Here is a 19,066-nt window from a genome sequence, read left to right on the forward strand (position 1 = left end):
GTTGATAATTTCCCACCACCCATGGTATACTGCATATGTGATTTGTTCTAATTTTCCAACATAATTACCTGAAAACAATTAACTTGCACAGTTTTGGTTACATAATTGTTTCCTCTAATTGGACAGCTGGGAAGCACGACTAATTTGTTCGTTGCATGCAGATACCACGCATAATCACACATACATGTGCTGTACAAAGTTTGCTTTTGAAGTTTAATTAGGAAATTGCACTGCAGGCTTCTTGCATAATAGTGTGCACGAAGGACCTGAGGAAGAAATGTTGTCATGTTTCTAAAATCTCAAGACAATGGCCAAAATAGGAAATTCAAATCTGATCTTTAAGAATGAAAGATATAGAGACATATTTCCAATCAAGAATAAACTTGCAAAATAAAGTTTGTATGAATGTCCTATTCATGTTGGACCGTGTTCTAAACATACTTTGAATAATGACAAATATATTCCTCTGTGCTTCCTTGTGGTGTACGTCAGCACCGGAGGAGGCACTAGAGGGCTTGGTCAGAGGGAGTAGTTTGCAAACAGGAAAGAGGAGCGCACTGTAAGAGGAGACTGAACAGCGAAGAGAATCAAAACACTTAAAGCACAGCTGAGAGCGGAGCAAAGGAGATGAGAGAGGGAGACATAAGCGAGACAACTAGAGATACAATGCATTCAGGATGAAGAATTAAGTCAAGGTGATTTTTTTTCCCCTGACAGGACTGCAAGACTTCCCTATAACAAGCAAAACCAGAACCCAGCGTCTGAACACTGGGAGAGGTAAAAGTGAGGTCCGGCGTCGCACTCCTCCAGCGCCCGGCGCGCCATATCTCACGGCGCAGAGAGATCCTGGATGAGCCCCAAAGTGTGAGCTTCAGCACCTGAGGAGAGGACAGCTCCCCTCTGTGTGATGCACCTCCGGACCTCCAGCTCCCCCCACCCGAAAAAACTCCGCTGCACCTTTAAAGCCGACACTTCCAGTCTGACAGTCTGCTTCACAAGTCTGGAAGAAGTCTGAACAAGATCCACCGCCGGAGAGATACTGATTGTATGCTCAATATGTACCAGGGGCATTTACAGGTAAGAAGGAAGTGCTTTTTGTTTATTCATTATCCATGAGAGGGAATGTTTTGATTGAGGTATGGACAAATGTGAACATAGCGCACTTTCACTCGCAGCCTAGTTCATGTCAAGGGCATTTTAACAGCAGGGATGTGATGTAATCAAGCTTAGTTCGAGGCAAGAGATTTCGGCGTCAAACTGACTGCGCTGGCAACACAAACACGTGTGTTGTTTTTAAGAATGGGTAACAAATGTGCGCTCATTTTCACCTTTGAATGAGCGGCGTTTGCTTTGATCAGTCACTGATGAAAAGACAGCGAGCCCTCGAAGGTTTGGCGAAATTGCTTAATTGATAAGACAGAATGAGAAAGCAACAATAAATGTTCCATGATAACATGCTGTACGTTAAAAAAAACCCAAAACATTAAGACAAAATTAGAGCGCAACTGAAGCGCGCATATTGCACGTGCAAGGCGCATCGTGGATGTAAACAGGAGATAAAAGCAGGGCAGCCTTGACACAGGAAACCACAAATCATTAGTTTCTTAACGTGCACGCTTTTGCTCACGTGACGTCATACAATCTGACGTCAGCTTTTCTGCATAAAAAGTACAGTAGAGCATACTTTGTGTTTCAACATTTGTGAAGGCTGAAACTCAACTTACAAGTTGGGAAAATGAGGCATAACATGATCAAAACATGCTGAAAAAAAATGAGCAGTAACATTATGCCGCTGTTTTTTCTTAAATCTGACAACAACAATATATAACTGTTCTCCAGTACCCCCCACTCATTTGTGATCTAAAATATAATAAGGTATTTTTTATTGAGACAAAATGAGAGGTTAATGGCAGCCTTTGCTCTGTATTACAGTCATGGATTGATAATAAAACTGTTGTTTGACAGAGACACTTCAGCTCCCAGACACTTGATTATGTAATAAAAAAGAGCAGTCCTGAGTCAAGACTCAGGAGCATTGAAGACTGAAATTTAATATTTCATGACTTTTAACTCAAGCAGCAGAAGTCATTGAAAATGCATGAAAAGGCGGTCTGCAGTTCGTGTCTGGATTCCCCCAGATGTGTTTATTCAGGGTCAACGAAGGCTGTTTCGCTGTGGTGTGATATATATCATCAAGTAGTAAAACGTTTTACCTCCTTATCACAGGTTTCAATGTTTCATCCCAAGACGCTTCCCTCACTTTGAATGTTTCTCATCACATGCATGCGAGTCATTACCCTCTGCTTTGTTTAGATAAGAAGTGAAACGTGACACTACTCCATAGACCAATACACAGGGCTGATTTAGTAGCAAATGCACATCACATGCTTTATCCGTTGCTATTGGATCTTTTGCATTGACGCTCAGTTGCGTAACTGATGCATTTATCTGGGTGTTGAAAACACTTTCTCCTCAAAGTCTTGTGCGCATTCTTAATTGTGTGTGTGTGCATGTGTGTAGAAATCAGAGCGACCTAAATGTGAGAGTAATACATTCAGAATGTAAATGAGGTATGTACTGCCTATTAAGGGAGAGGGTGGGGTTTTTGTTACATCACAGCAGCTACAGAGAGAGAGACAACTTTTTGCAGTGATTGATCTACAGTACATCTGCATTTCACAATACATTTTTTGTGTGCAAAAGCTGGCTTTCAAAAAGATAAACTAAGTAAAAGCGCATGCTATCAGAACAAGTAAACATTTTGAGGAGGAGCAGATTTTTAACTGTCTTGAAATGTGAACATTTCCATATGTTGCATGCATTTTATTCAAGTCAGTGCACACATATTTAATTAACTTTTGCTTAAACAATACATGACTGTTGTGTGCAATCTGCAGATTTGGGTCCCTAGCTTGGAATTTCAAACAAAGTTCATAATGGATGAGCTTTTTGATGTCACATCATGAAGCCTCAGTCAGTCGCTCATGATCAGAACAATCAGATATATTTCCTCAAAGTAGAAACACTTGTAAGCCTGTCTTTATTCTATGACTGTCAGTCAGACAGATTTGTCAGCTTATGGTTTTGCAGCTCAGGGAGCAGCACTCTGTGGGAACAAGATAAGGATGTAACCCTCCCTCTCTTTGTTTTTTCATTGTGTTTTTCATTTGATGACCTTCTCGTATCTCTGTGACCTGATGCATCCATTCGAGTGGCTTTACGTGGCAGTATAATCCACGGAGCGTGTAAACAGTCTAGGATGTTGGCATACGTTGCTGTGGATCTGCAGAAAATGACAATATTGGGTGGATCACATATCTTGGTGTGTGTTTCACAGATGATGCTAGTTTTTGTTTTTGTTATGGTTGGCTCTGTATTTATATGAAAGAAACATTATAATTAAATAATTGATTTATTTTTCTTGAAACACGTCATTACATTTTGACAAAGGGGTAGAATCCTACATAAGTTATAGATTTGTGTTGTGCATGATACAAAGTGCTTGTCGCTGGATGTTTGTGAGCAGAGAATTGCCTCACTTGGGGAGATGGATGCACTTTCAGATGTGTGGATGTCAGCCTCATTGCTCTTTCTGCAAAGGTGCGACTGAAGATGCTGCTGGGCGTGCTGACTCAGCACTGCTGCTCATCTTTATCAAACAAAAAGCCAGAAGAGATCTTATTGCAGCCCTTGTACTGTATATATTTTTCCTCTGGTGTTCTCCATACACACAAAAAAAAGACCTTGAGATTGTCTTCATCCATGGCTCTCCCCACCCTCTCTCCCTCCCTCCCTCCATCCCTCCCTTATATTATGGCATCTCAGATTTCACTGTAATTATGAAGGTTTTTTTCTGGGGTATTCCTATTTACAGTGAATGCAATTATGTGAGTGTTTGTACCGTGTGTATAAAATACATCCTGGCTTAATGAAAGTGATGCTCCAAGGCCTATGGATATTTGCTCTGTTAAGCACAACATGATTGCATAATTTGATTATCATATTTCAAATCCCTTCGGGGAAAAGTTGGATGAATGATATCGCTGATCAGCATTGCATCTAGTCTCCAAAGATCCCAGTCATTCACACCCTGTTTCCATTAAGCTACTGACTTGTTTGTGGTTTGTTGGCTGATAAATTGTATTTTAAAGGTTGTCCACCTACATAAATGACTACTGATATATTAAAAGACAATGCACTTTGGAGAACCTGTTTCTCTATTTGCATTTCTTCTGTTCTCTTTAGGTTTTATGTCTGTTTTTGGTGCTATAGATGTTTGTGACTATCAAGTACGTGCAAGACAAACGAGCCCATACAGGATGTCATTGTTAAAGGTTAAAATCCCATCCTGGTCTGACTTCCTAATCTGTGAAACCAACACATTAACATGTTAGAAGGCGTAGTCAAACGTGTTTTATGAAATGCAAAATAGCATGCGACAAGTCGTGATTATTAAAATTGTCTCAATCAATGCTAAGAAATTTAAAGTGCTCATTAATGAAGGGGTAACTTTTTGAGAGCTGCTGCAGAATAATCAAACAACAGAAAGAGCAGAGCGATCAACTCACAGGTCGACAGGTCATCACAACACCAGAAGGAGTGTATGACTGTGTTCACCTAGCTGCACAACTCAAGCACTCATCAATCAATCAGAGCCGCACAGTCAATCATTCAGGGATGCTGACCTCTAACAGGCTTCACTCTAAGCCTCAGCAGTCGCCTCAAGGCATGACAAAGGGGTCCCGACACTTTCTTTCCACAGAGGCTGTTTAAAAGTCTGCGTGATTTAATGAACCGTGGTCTTGATTAAGAGTCATTTAATAGGCTTGACTATTTCAGGAGCCGGGATAATGAGTGAAATCAGGTGGTATCCGGCTAGAAGAAAGCTCCACAGACAGGACTGCATTCACTGATGATGAGGCAGGGAAGGATACAAAATTCTGAGAATGACATGGATGAGCACCGGAACATGGATCAGTCACTGTGTATTAAAGCCTTGATTCGGGAATTGAGAGAAAGTAGCTGTTTTGAAAATTCTGAATACAAATAGATATATGTTTCAACCAGGGGTGGGTCCAGGGGGCTGACCAGGGATTTGCAGATATCAATCCACAGAAAGGAGTTACATCAGTATATCTAATATACTGCTTATGATTTCACCTCTTCCTGTTGACAATGCCACAAAAACGTTTCTAAATGATAGCATTTGTAGACAACGTGGAGGATATTTTTACTATTTCTTGAAAATTATATTATCCCAACAAGGTAGGCAAGTCTTTGGATTCTGTTTCACATCACCACCAGCTTACTGTACATTATCCCTTGATTAGATAAGCAATGAATTAATTTGTAATTTGTGGGAATACTTGTAGAAAGGTCAATAAATGCTATTCATTTATGTGTGTTCACCTTAAACAGTATAAATAATGGACGTTGTATCCGTGACGTAACCCATCTGTTCCTGATCTCTGTTTTGAAGACAATTGTTGGCGGCAGCCATATTGGAAATGCGGAACTCAACCAGGCAGAGTGTGACAAAAAGGGGCGGGGTTTGAGCCTCCTAGCCAACAGCTATGTGTTCCCGTCAAGTCAGTCATGTCCTTATTGGGAAAAAACTTGTAATCTTAATATCTTCTGAACCATCGCGTTAGAATTTTTTTTTACCCCTGTACAGTGTGTGCCAATAGAGAAATTAGCCATTTTTTGAACCAGGCTGTAAACATGTTTATTAATGCTGCAAAGATCGTCTTTTTTGAATTGGTGTGTATGTGGTTTCTGGTGTTTCTGCAGCCAGCCTCAAGCGGATTCTCGATGAATTGCAGTTTATAACACTTCTGCATTGGCTTCATATTTTGAGAGCGGAGGCTGCCGCTTGGTGTTCACCCATACATCATGCCACCCCTGCAGAAGTCAGTGACCCCAGTACAAAATGTCTGTTAAATAGGCCTGAAAGGTGTTTTTTTTGTAAGACTGACTGTAACGGTTGGGAATATCTGTGACTTTAACTTTGATAACTTAGGTTTAATTTCCCCAATTCCTTTTCCAACATTTTTATAAAACTGAAACAAACTCTGACATAACTCACGTTTGTTTAAAGCTCATACAGTCCCATTTGTGAGACTTTTTACAAAAGCACCATACTTTAAATATTTATTTGAATGGTACGTGTGGAGCTTTTTAAATCACTTCATGCTATATTATGGAGCTTTTGCACCAGGAGCACATTGCAGAGAAACCTTTATTTCCAATCAATAGAGTGGCACGCACTGCAAACTTACTGACCTTCACAACAGGCAGCCAAAGGGGATTCTGGTATCAGAAGGGACATACAGTTTTAATGTTGCTCTTTGATTGTGTGGAAGTGTTCATTGTTAATAAGGTTGTGTTGTGTCACTTACTAAACCATAGCTAAAAAATAAAAGTAAAAAGAATGGTAGATAATATGTTAGAAAATGTAGACTTTGGTAATTTACATTTACATGTAATCCATAACATCTTAGTTGACTGCTTCAGAAAGCAGTCCACTAAGATGTTATGGACATTTTCAGTATCATAAATCTTTTTTTATGACATAATTTAGCAGTGCAGAAACCGCTCTTAAAATAATGTTAAATAACATGTTTCCTGAAGTCATCAGATAAATGACCTGAAGTGTCAACATAGTGTGTGGTTACATAGGCTGTTGGCATTCAGTCCTCAGTCACGGGCGACAGTACGGGTGACAGTATGTGGGAATCTCTCTCCCCCTGGTGGGGCAGTTTTGGCTCTGTGGGGATCTGAGGAGCTTGTGGAGCTTGTGGAGCTTGTGGAGCTTGTGGAGCTTGTGGAGCTTGTGGAGCTTGTGGAGCTCGTAAAGCGGACTAGAGGGAGACTAAGAGGGATTCGAGCAGACATCAGCAGCTGTTTGCCTATAATCTGACCACAGAGCTGGAGGTTGTTCTTCAAGCCTTTAGCTAGGAAATGTGGACATTTCTGAACTCTCTGCTAACTCCCACTCATTGAATAAAATGGAGAAAAAAAGAAATAACATTCACACCACCAGGGACAAATGTGGGTGTGAATGTTGAAAGATGATGTGATAGACTGGGGTCAGGGAAGTGAAAGGAGGAGGAAAAGGAGTACACTAATCTTAAAACACATATTACCTATGCTTGCAGCCAGGCTGAACGGATGTTTAGTCCATCATGCATTGTGCTTCAGCTCCTTATAAACAAAGTTTAACAGTAGGAGTGTGTGTATGCATGAACCAAGTGTCAGTCCTTTCTTTCTGTTTGAGAGTCTAAGCCATCGTTCATAATTTCATTTCCTACAAAATCGTTGCGAAATCTGAAGCTGAGTGGATTATAATAATGTTTGCTTGCTGGGAAACAACTAAAGCCGAGCATTTGAACTGATTTCTTCGACTTGTTTACATCTCTGGATACCCTTCAAAAGGGATTTAGGAATCATATTTGGATTCCTTTAAAATGAAGTGAATGTTCAGTGATGTCATGTCTGTCTATGAAGAAAACAACATGTAGAACAGACAGAGAGAGATAGGAAATATGGGGAGTAGAGAGCAAGGGAAGACATGCAGCATAGGGTCGTGGCCAGAAGTCAGCAGTGATTATACATTGGGCGCATGCTTCAACTGCTATACCAAACCAGTGTCCCAATAAAGTCATTATTCTGTGTAATCTAGCACAATCACCCATTAATAATCTTCTGCTGCTTAATGCTGCTTAAAGACCACTGATGGATGCTCTTCCAGAGGTTACCACTGTTCAATGGAAATAAATGTCTTTTTACATACTATACAGAGCAACTCCACTCTATTATTGATCATGGTTTAAGTCAGATTATAGAATCTGGGTAGAAGCTGTGCATCACAGAAGATAAACAGACCGAAGCCCTCAGGATAGCATAAATACACGGTAAATTGAATCACTATTATTGAAGACGGTATGTCTGAAAATCAGCTGTTTGATTAAAAACTGATATTAGACTCCTATTTCAGATATTTAAGTCTAACAAATGATCCACTGAAATGGATTTGGGATTAATGTCTGCTTTGTTTCCGTGTGAAACCAGATGAGGGAACAGAAGTATATGTCAGAAGGGAATTGATTTATACATGTGTAATTACTACTGAGGCATCACATCTTTGGCACTTTGGGAAATGGTATCAACATTTTTGAGCCAAACATCCAAGTTCACACCTCTGACATCACACCACTACAGTGAAAGTGTTAATTAGATTGAGCTTCCTGAAGACAGGAATGAGATGTTGATGTAAATAAAGATGTGTGAGTGTTACGACATTGAAATGGAAAGTGCGCTTTTGTTCTTCTTGTTCGATATTAAGAACAAACAGAAGAGCAATTTGTTTTTCAGATGTTGTTGTTTACTCCCAAGCTTTTCCAGAGACTGCACTGCATTCTACAAATTCTTAATTTGAAAACAGTTTGAAACTGACATGGAAGAAAATGTCTCACTCGCTCTCTGTATACAGGTGTTTAGTCATACCCTGTCTGTAAGGGGTGTGTTAAAGACACCAAAACATGTATTTTTCTGGTACGTTTAATTTAGTTTTCTTAGCTCCATTAATATTTGATGGGATGACATTTTAGAGGAACATAAGTTTTACCACAGTTTTGTCATGCAGTGTGCTGAGTTGTGTTTCTTATTTTATGCTCAGATAAACTCTCTTTGGGGTTTTGACAGAAAGCGTTCACAGAGGATAAGTGCTGTCTACAACAAGGCAGAGCAGCAGATCACAAGCCTCGCATAACATCATGAGTCCCAGACTGAATGTCATGAGCCTGCCTTGCAATGAACCTCAGACTCACACATGCAAACATACACACACAGAGACACACGCCAAATGTCAGAATGGTGTAGCAGACTCTCTCAAACAAGAAGCCTGTATCTGAGGAGGGATAGAATCAATGTGCAGCACCAAACTTCACAGCCTCACCGCTCCACATCATTCCCTCTCTTGGTGGATTTCCTCTGGGTTATCTTTTCACTCCAAGTCTGTTAACACAGGCGACCCCCCCAGACCCACAGCCAGAGTCCCCAGGGCTACGGTACAAAGCCACATTTTTCCTCACCCAAAAGTAGGACAAGCTGCAGCAGCATCTTTGTTACCGGGAGCAGAGGGCTGTGCAGGAGAATGGAGAGACCATCCATCTCTCTCTATCCAACCCATTCATAACAGTCATCCTCCAACTGGGAATTAATTTGCTCCAGAAACCAGGCGTCTCAGCGCCAGAGAGGGGAGAGCATGTGTTTGGTCCTCTGGGGAGATGAGCGATCATGGATGAGAGCTGTTGGTAAACAAATATGCACTTCAACGTGGCAGATGTGAGCTGTATCACCAGAATATTTAAAGTGTCTGCCCAGTGATGAGTAAGTACCACCCCCTCCTACATAGATGTATAAAAATGCTTAAATTTTACTCACACATCTAGTTACACAGATTTATGTTTATGATGCGACAACAAACTTAGGCACTAATATAACTGAATACCTTTATTTGGTTTTTTATTCTTGGACCCATTCCTTTTGAAAAAAGATATGAGTCCACCTGCTGGATATAGGTTTCATTTATTGGGTTTAGTTGATGTAGAAAACTAAGAAAAATGTTATGCAATGAATATAATATATACATATAAAGGAAAGAGCCAGGCACAATTTTGGAGAACTGAAAGTGCAGTCTTAAATATATATATATTTTTTAGTTTAATACTTAAAAGCCCTAAGAATAATAGAATTTCAGTTGGCATTAGGCACAGAAAAGCAGCTAATCCTGGTATTTGATGAATTCATTTTATTCTATAAAGCCTGATCAGCAAGGCTCTATGGCTGGCAAAGTTGGTCTGATGGTTATGCCATTTAATCAGTAAATTCTGAAATAGCAAATCAACTTTTGTAATCAATAGTCATGCACAGACATTCCTTGTACCCATAGACTGTATAAAATATGGACGCAATATCCGTGATGTCACCCATTTGTTTCTGAAGCGTTGTTTTGAGGCCAATCGTAGGCGGGAGCCATATTGCTGCTGTTGACCGAGTGTGACGTAAAGAGGCGGGATTTTAGCCTCCTAGTCAACAGCTACAGTGTTCCCGCCTGTCAATCAGTCAGCTGTGCCTCTGATTGGAAGACCCATAATCTAAATATTTTGCGAAATTGCTGTGTTATGAATAAATTAACCTCCCCTTCAGTGTGTGCCAAATGAGCTATCCAGACTACACTCATCTGTTGAACCAGGCTGTACAGATGTTGATTTCTGCTGTAAAGATTGGCTTTTTGAATTGGTGTGTATGTGGTTTCCGGGACTCCCGGAGCCAGCCTCAAGCGGATCCTCGATGACCTGCAGTTTTTAGCAGTTCAGCATTGGACTCATATTTTTAGACCGGAGGTTGCCGCTTGCTTGTACCCAGAGGATTGATTGCACTGACTTTTGTAAGCTCCCAATTATCTTCTCAGATTGGGGTTTTCTCCAAGCGTTAAAAAGGGAAGCCAATGTGGAAGAGCAAAAAACTGTAGTTCCTTGAGTGTCCACTTGAGACTGGCTCCAAAAGAAAAGGAATGTCCTTTTGGTCCCACGTTAAGGTGTCTACCTTTAAAGCAAAATGAGACGTGTACACGATAAAAACGATTTTAGGTATAAAGCCAATTTTTTTTATCCCCCTGTACACATTATGCAAGAGTGATTTTATTTAAAACCCACCCATAAAGTCCAAGAATTCTTCATTTCTTTACATGTCTGAGTTGATACACAGGTGGTTGCATTGTAGCTGTTTGCCAGGAGGCTAAATGCCTACCTTAGTTCCAGCTCTTTGTCTAAATCTACATTAATTGAAAGTTAGGTTGGATCAGCATTTCAAACATGGTGCCATCATTGTGGTTTGAAACGTCTGTCCAGAAACCTATATGTGATGTTACAGAGATTGCGTCCATGTTTTATACAGTCAATGATTTGACCACACAAAAAGCCTAACTTGGATAAAATAGAATCAGTTCCTAAGGAGCTCGTCACATGTCTTCTCAATTAGATCAAAGTCCTGTTTAAACTGTATGCTTAAAGCTGAGGTGCTCATCACTGCTTTGCTGGGAGAAGCTGTTTTTTTTCTCACACCAAGCATGAGAGATACTCATCTTTTGATTTGCCGACTCCCGACATCCTGCCTCTGGATTTGAACCTGGCAACCAAATCCTTCTGCTCAACCCTGTTCCAACACAACAGCTCCTCTTCCTCTCAGTGATTTTTTTTGTCAGATAATTGCAGGAGAACACTCAGCAAGAAAACCAAGGTCTGCATATTATCACAGCAATTAGCATGTACCCACAAATACCAATTACCTCCCTCTCATGATCACCACTAATGACAGTCTCAACACTCTCCATCACAAGCCTGTACTTACAGCCATGTGCTACCCGCTAGTTTACTTCAGGGAGAAGCACGCTGTTTGCTGTGAAGTCGAAATGATGAAATGTTCACTGAAGCTGCTTTATTTTCCTTTAAATTAATTTCAAGAGCTTTTTTTTCCGGCACATGAACCAATTTGTCTCTTTTATGTGAGCCTGGATTGAAACAGGACTCTTTAATTTTATTTGTATGCACTAAATGAAGTATGAAGTGTGGGGGATAATTATACTGGATCTGAAAAATGTGGCAATTTAAAAGACCTTGCAAAGACAACAGGATAAAACTATGAAATTTGTTTAGCGTTTTGTGATGGATGCATTCGCAGCAGTTACTCCTCTCGGTGATATAATTTGATCTCTTCTCCTCCCTGCCTCTCTTACTTTCCCTAAGTGCATCTCAAATTCACTCTGCTTGTACTTCAGTGTCTGTGAACCAGAACTTTCTGTATGAGTTTGTCTGTAAGAAGGTGGTGAGAGGGTAACTGCCTTGTGTTGCTATAAATACCTACGAGACGTGCAGTTAATGAATTCTCGGGCAGAAGTTGAGGGCTGGGCTTCAGAGCAGAGCACAGAGAGGAGCTGGCTGTACAGATGGGATGTGTGTCGAGTTCAAGGGTACACCAACTGAGATGTCTGAAGGCAGATCAGGTCCAACTCCTTACCTGGAACACTCCCACAGGCCTGGATCTGACTCCTACTGCATGTGCGTCTCTGTGCGTTCAGGTAGAGGCTTACAGTTTGTGTTTTAAGAATACACCAAAGTACCTGCGTGCTTCTGTGTGCATCTGTATGCCCTGAGCATACAGGCATGTTCACATGGGTGTGGGTAATGAGCCCAGGCATGGCTGCATGATTCATATTTCTGCACATGACAGAGGCTGCAGCAGAGTGCCAGAGGAGAGGTCAGAGGCCCTGCTCCCCCCTGACTCCTCACATGTAGGGGGTGAACAATTCTGCCTGGCAGCTGAGTGAATGATGATACATGCGTGTTCATATGATGAAGCAGCATCAAATCTGGCATGGACTATCTTCAGGGGACATAATACCACCTAAAATAATCTGCATTTGTTATAGAAGAGGGAAAAGATTTAAATAAGTGTCAAGCCGTATATTTCCCACATCCTTGTCTGATTTGATTTGTTGAACAAGTGGAAGAGTGGAGAACCTGCTTGCAGATGTGAAAGTGCTCTACTTGTTATTTCTGTGTAATATATCACCTTCACAAAGCATTTTTCAAAGTATGCATTCAATATAAAGTGAAGACTCTGCCTGCAGAAACACAAGGACATCTGCTTTTTGTTTATTTCAAAGTGTGTTGTATTATTTCAACTTTAATTATAATACAAGTTAATTGAGATCAAGGACTCTTAAACAATTCTGAGCTGAAAAATAAACACTTTAAAACATAATCACAGAAAGTTCATCCAAACAGAGCTAGGGTCACAGGCAGTGTTGTAGTTGAATCATGACACCCTGAATCTGAGTTGAGTCTTTGAGTCCCAGTCGACAAAGAAGAACACGTATCAAGTCTTCATAATTAATGTTGGGTTTTACTGTAAGTAGGACTGCTGTTACACTTCAAGCTATTCACAGCATGAACCTCGACAGACTTTGCAGGACCTTTTGAAAGTAAAGTAAACACATTTTGTTTATTAGCATTAGGTTTTGACTGATCCTGTCAGCGTGTCTAGAGATTTAAATGATCAGTCATGTGACAGCGCTGTCTGTTGTAAGTTCATACGCACTGCCCCTCTCTTTTGGAACGTTGCACTGATTGGTTATGACATGGTGGGATCACAGTAGTCCATTTAAATCAAAAGTACCTGCAACTCACGCTATTGTTTAGTATTTTTTATTATTCGGCTTGCTAAAAGTAATAAAACCAACCATCCAAATAGGCTAACTTTAGTATTTAACCAACTTATCTGGGTGCATCCTCAGCAGATGTCTGTCAAAGTTTGAATTTGTCCCTGTCTCCTCCTTGATGGTTCTTTTGCATATGTCACATGTTGCACTGTTCTTGCTTGCATCTACTGCAAGGCCCTTGTACAAAATTTAATTAATTATATGATCCTTTTACTGAAAAACAAAAACAATGAAATAGTCTACAGTCCTCCTCCTCGTCTACCAAGTCCTAATGAAGTCGGGGTATTAGTCCTGAGTCGGACCTGAGTTCTAGACTCCAGCACTACAACATTGGTGACAGGAACAAGCACTGATTACAATAAATATAAAGAAATTACAAATCAGCAAAAGACTTTACAACTACAGGAGAAAAGTTGTGTTACATGTTTTATCACAAAAGGTTTGCATTCTAAAGTAATGTGATTGTCAAAGCTAGAAAATGTTGCAACACATTTGATTGTTTTATATTTGGAGAACGTTTCATAATCAAACAATTGGTTCCCTGTTCCTTGTTCCTTGAGACCTGAACATCCCAGAACCTTACTATCAAAGTTCACAACAGACTTTGGCCTGATTCAGCCTGATATAAAAGTAAAAATGACTTTCCTATGCTAAAAAAGTAGCATGTTTCGGCAGCACAGCTTGTAGCCTTTTTGGAGGAAAGGAGTGGGGACATAAGGAATGAGAGAAAAGAGAAAATACAGGATGGTATTTTTGGAGGGAACACCTACCTTGAAGGAGATAAACACAAGTTTGAATAAGGTGTGACATGTTAGTTATTTGGAAAAGGCGTATGAAGTATGTATACGTACAGAAACTAAACATAAGGAGACAGTAAAGTAGACATAACAGCAATCTCACTTTATGTCGCTGTTACAAAAGGTCCCTATTCCTCTCTACAACCCTCCTCTCTACAAGCTGTGGCAAGATTAATGTTGTACCATTGTGTTTTCCAATTCATTCCTCTCTCAGCGTAATCCATCACTGACGGAGGCAGGGTGAGTGGAGGGGTTTCTGTGAGTCTGTGACACACTCTGTATCAGAGAGCCGAGGCCTGGCTGCTGTTTGGGCTTTGCTGGCTATGGGAGTGTCTCATTCAAGTTGTATAGATACCAGAGTTTGTTGCTATTTTGGGCTGTTGGAGCTTTCTATCTGTGTGTGGTATGTTTGAGTTGGATACCCACTCACTCTTAGAGACAGCGATGAGATCAATGGATGTCTGTTTCCCATGTTTGACAGTTTGTAGAAATTCAGGGATACCATATACAATAAAAAAATATCAAGACTGTTCCTCAGGCTGTTACACAATAGAAACTTTCTCCTCAGGGACTACTTTGTCTTCACTGGTCTGAAGATTTGTAATGTGAGCAAAGTGCTTGTATCCTAGAATGCAAATAGACATTGTTCAACAAGTATTCAAATATAGAGCAATTCAATTTCCCCAAGATACCAAAAGGAAAGCGGCAGCAGTCTATGAATGGAATACTAATGTTGTTTTTGGTGGCTGCATTTATTCAAGTCTCCATACTTTTCTGTGTAAGACTACTTCCTGAGGTTCTGATACCACACTTTAGGGAAATCTGTTGATGATGTGTATATCCATAAGAGAAACTTCTTACACAAAGATCCCAGAATACAGTTGACCTGTCTGGCTTTTGTCCGTTCACACTGAAAGAAACAGGTTCAGCATACTGCTGTCCCTGCATGTGATTTTACACAGCATGCTGGAAGCAAAGATGGCGTGAAGTAACAGTTTCACACACTTTTCCCATCCTGCTGGCTCGCTCATTTACAGACGTCAATTAGCTCTGCTACTGACTTTTAACAACATACTCCCCCACAACTCTACCTAAAATTTATGAAGCAAGAAAGTTTTAATGTTTGGATAATAATGACAACAGGGAACATGCAGATAGACCTGTGTTGAGGAGTCATACAACTGAATTAAAGTGGAAAAAATTCAACCATTTTCAAATCATCTTTTGCTTAGCTGAGAAAATTGATACCTTTAATATAATTTCCAAATCTATAATTTTTCTTCCTGGAGGAAGTCATCATAAATTAAGATCATGATATTGATGGTCAGGTTTACATTCAGTTCACATCTGCTTCCTGTTGGGGTCTTGTCTCACCCTGTCAGGATTCTATTTGGCATAACCACTGGCTAACTATACATTATACCTTCCATATTTTATATATCCAAATAGGAAAGAGAGACATTTAAGGGTGACTTTACAAAAACAACGTCTAATTTAAAGTGGTATTTAGGATGTTAAAAGCTGATAACTTTGTTCCACCATGTTGGAATTGACTGAAAACATCCTCCCAACAGTGCAGAGGAAAGAAGTGACATGTCTCAATCAGTGGCAAAACTTTGTGAAAGCCTCTGGATGGATGAATGGAAATACTGTATGGCATTTGTTGTAAGGGAGTTAATACTCACACAAGTTCATATAGAGGTGAAACTTCACCATAAAGATGAATCTCTATTCAAAAGATAAGCGAGCTGTTGAGATAAGAGTTGCGTGGCAGTGTTACTTAAAGCACACCAGAAGCCAGTGAGTAGTTTCTAAGTCTCTGCACTGATGTTTTATTTCCCATTCAACTAGAGACGAGTCTATACAGTTTGATAAAAAGGTTGTAGAAAAGACTTACTCTCAGCTCTGAGCAGTCAGGCAGAGAAATATGGTTCTTTTGAATACATTGGAAATTACTTTCCTAAGTGCAAAGTGGTCTTTAACCACAGGCTCTGTATAAGATAGTAAAAGTTTCATCCACAGCCTAATTTTGAAGTAACAACAATGAATAGTGCAAATAAACAAAAGCAATCCGCTTGAAATAAGAGAGGATTCCAGCTGTCTCCTATATCACATCTTTGTCATCTAAACTTATAAAAAATACTTTTCCAACCTCGAGCAAAGACATCTCAAGAGCGTAACCTTTCTGCACCCAACATTTGTTGATACCTGCTCCTCTCCTTCACCTTTCCAAACCTGGAGAATGCTATCACGTCAATTAAAGTCTATCCTCAAGCTATCATATACCCCGGGGTAGTTAGACAGGCTGCCACAGAAAAGGTCATTCCCAGATTTAACAGTGAGAGAAATGAAGACACAGAGAAAACAGAAGAGTGTTGTTGTGAAGAACGACAGATGCAAAACAAAACAACAGCAGGTCAGACCCGAAGTTTGTGTGGTTTGACTAAATTCTGCCATATCTAAAAAAGTTTCACAACATAATTTTTTCGAACCAGCTCCTGTAATGTAGCACAAAGTAAACAAACTCCTTACATCAGCTTTAAGTAATGTATAGACATCATAAACATATCTTAAAGCTGGGGTTGGTAGTCACGGAAAACTAGCATAAATTTGAATGTAGCATTTCCTCAGGACTCCCCACCTAGATGTTCTTAATTCCTACAGTGTTGACAGTTAGTGAAGGCATCAGGAGAGGTGTTGAGTGTGTGAGCGGGAGAGAGGAGAGACAAGAGGAGAAGTTTTTCATTCATTCAAACATTGATTGTTGCTTTGTTGGTTGGCTTGTTCACGTCCAACAGTGACCAGTTATTAAAGCTCAACATGTTCATGAATCGGCTCGTCATCACTACAGCTTCCGGACGGACGGACGCTACGATACATATACATTTTCAGTAGGACTTACTAAATGTCATTAGTTCTTTTGCTTGTCAGAGCCCCCATGGTGAGTGCTTTTTAGACTCTGATCCGGACTACAGTCCTGAGCAAAGCACCTCATCGGGTCAGAGGGGACAGTCCCGAGGTCGAGCGAGAGGGGCAGTAAATAGAGTCAGGGGAAGCAGAGGCAGGGGACGGGGACTAGGAGTGCAGGCTGGGGAAATGTACGCGCAGAAGGCGGGCAGGATGGGATTTCATTGGTTTAAAATTTGGGGACCCAAAAAACGATGATTGGTTGGTGTTTTCCCAGGTTTACGCTGTAGATAGCAGCTTTTTTTCACTCTTTTTTAGGAACACATTATGTATTGATTGCCATCGGGACATAAAGATCATTTTAACCAGTATAACAAAAAGTGTATCTAAATCTGATTACCAACCCCAGCTTTAACTCAGTGACTTAACAAGTTGTCTTGGGTTAGGGTTTAAGCAAAATTACAAAAAAACTGCCCTTGCAAGAAATAATTTAACAGCCTACAACAAATATTTTCATTTAAGAAAAGAGAGGAAGAAAAAGATCATAAAATATCAACACTCTTTTTCTTGGCCATTACTGTCCACAAGCAAGTGATGGCTGGAGGAAAAGTGGAGGGACAGCGGTGGTCTGGAACAAAGGGGCTCAAGAGCAGGTCAAGTTGTACAGTAACTGTAGGTGGAGTAGGGATACCGTTTGTTTTTTTTAAACAATGGTTATCAGTGCTGTGGAGACATTACAGAGCTGTGAGGCAGACAAGAAATAAGGTGTCACAGAATATCAGAAGATGGCAAGAACATTAGGATCGAAACATGGTGAAGCAGCGTTTAGTCATTATGCAGCACATACAGTATCTGGAACACACTCCCTGAAAGCTGTAGGTCCGCTTCAACACACACCTCTTTTAAATCAAAGATTAAGACTTTTTTTTTTGCCAGTGCCTTTCTATCTTAGCTCACTTTAAATTAAAATTTTAATGTAATTTTTAATATATTTCTAATTTATTTTTCTTTTCTGTTTTATTATATTTGTCATTTAATTGTTCTTTTATGCTTGTCTGAATGTTTCCAATGCTTTTAATGTTTTAATGTAAAGCCCATTGAGTTGCCCTCATGTATGAAATGCGCTATACAAATAAAGCTGCCTTGCCTTGCCTAGAGGATCATCTTAAAAAACGCATGCAAGCATGAGCGTGCGAGCATGAGCCCATCACCAGTGCCGTCATCCATCTGATAGACTTCAGGTTATCTCAATTTGTATGGTATTTAAATACATAAACCATAAGTGGTTGATTTACATATGATCACTTTTTTATTTCAACCAATGTGACAATGTAATTTTGACAATTTAATTCTAAAAGATGACAAAAATTTTGTATTTAAAAGGTGTTCAAATAACAAGCTACCTCATTTTATTCAATGTGTTCGTTTTATCATTATTTTCCATTAAAATTGTTTTCTGTAGGAAAAGAAGATTTGGTCTGCAAAAAACGCTTTCTAATAATTTTTGTTTTGAAAGGACAGATTAGGTTACAGTTTTTCTCAGTCGCATTGGTACATTTCTCAAATCATCTTCGACATTTTCAAAACAGTAAGTGTGTTTCTCAAAACAATTCGTACAAAAAGCGAAACACCATGGATTACCTGCAAAAGCCAGTATCTTGCTCAAAATCATTAGTTCATCTCTCAAAAGTAAATACCTGTGTCAATGCACGTTAGTGCCATCAGAATGACAAGTCCTTGTGTCATTGTGTACGGATAAGAGTCAAACTGCTGAGTCATGTTGTCAATATAACAGTGTACTCTGGAGGGACGTTCTGATGTAAACTATGGTTAAAGTTTTGATAACAGTTATTGTAAATTGTAAGTTACACCTTAGTGTATGTGGGAGATTGATTGCAAGAGACTGGACAAGATTCACATTGACGCTTTTACTGTTTGTACTTTAATTTGTTGACAGACCAGGTCATTGCAAGACAGAAAGAAAAAGACAGCACTGCATAGCACAAAGAAAAAAGAAAAAGTAGAAATGTGAGCATAGGGGAAACTGTACACGCAGTGCTGTAGGAATTACAGTGCAGTG

At 39.9% G+C, this 19,066-nt stretch overlaps 1 protein-coding gene across 1 annotated transcript in view; it reads left to right on the forward strand.

Moving 5' to 3' along the window:
- Positions 1-618: 618 nt before the first annotated feature.
- The window catches only part of pex5la (peroxisomal biogenesis factor 5-like a), a 97,792-nt gene continuing 79,344 nt past the window's right edge, over positions 619-19,066 (forward strand). The window contains exon 1 of the mRNA XM_034675802.1: positions 619-1,077. Within this exon, the coding sequence (XP_034531693.1) occupies positions 1,048-1,077 (30 nt within the window). The 5' untranslated portion in view covers positions 619-1,047. The remainder of the gene's footprint in view (positions 1,078-19,066) is intronic.

This window comes from Notolabrus celidotus, chromosome 2 (genome assembly GCF_009762535.1).
Source record: "Notolabrus celidotus isolate fNotCel1 chromosome 2, fNotCel1.pri, whole genome shotgun sequence".
NCBI lineage: Eukaryota > Metazoa > Chordata > Actinopteri > Labriformes > Labridae > Notolabrus > Notolabrus celidotus.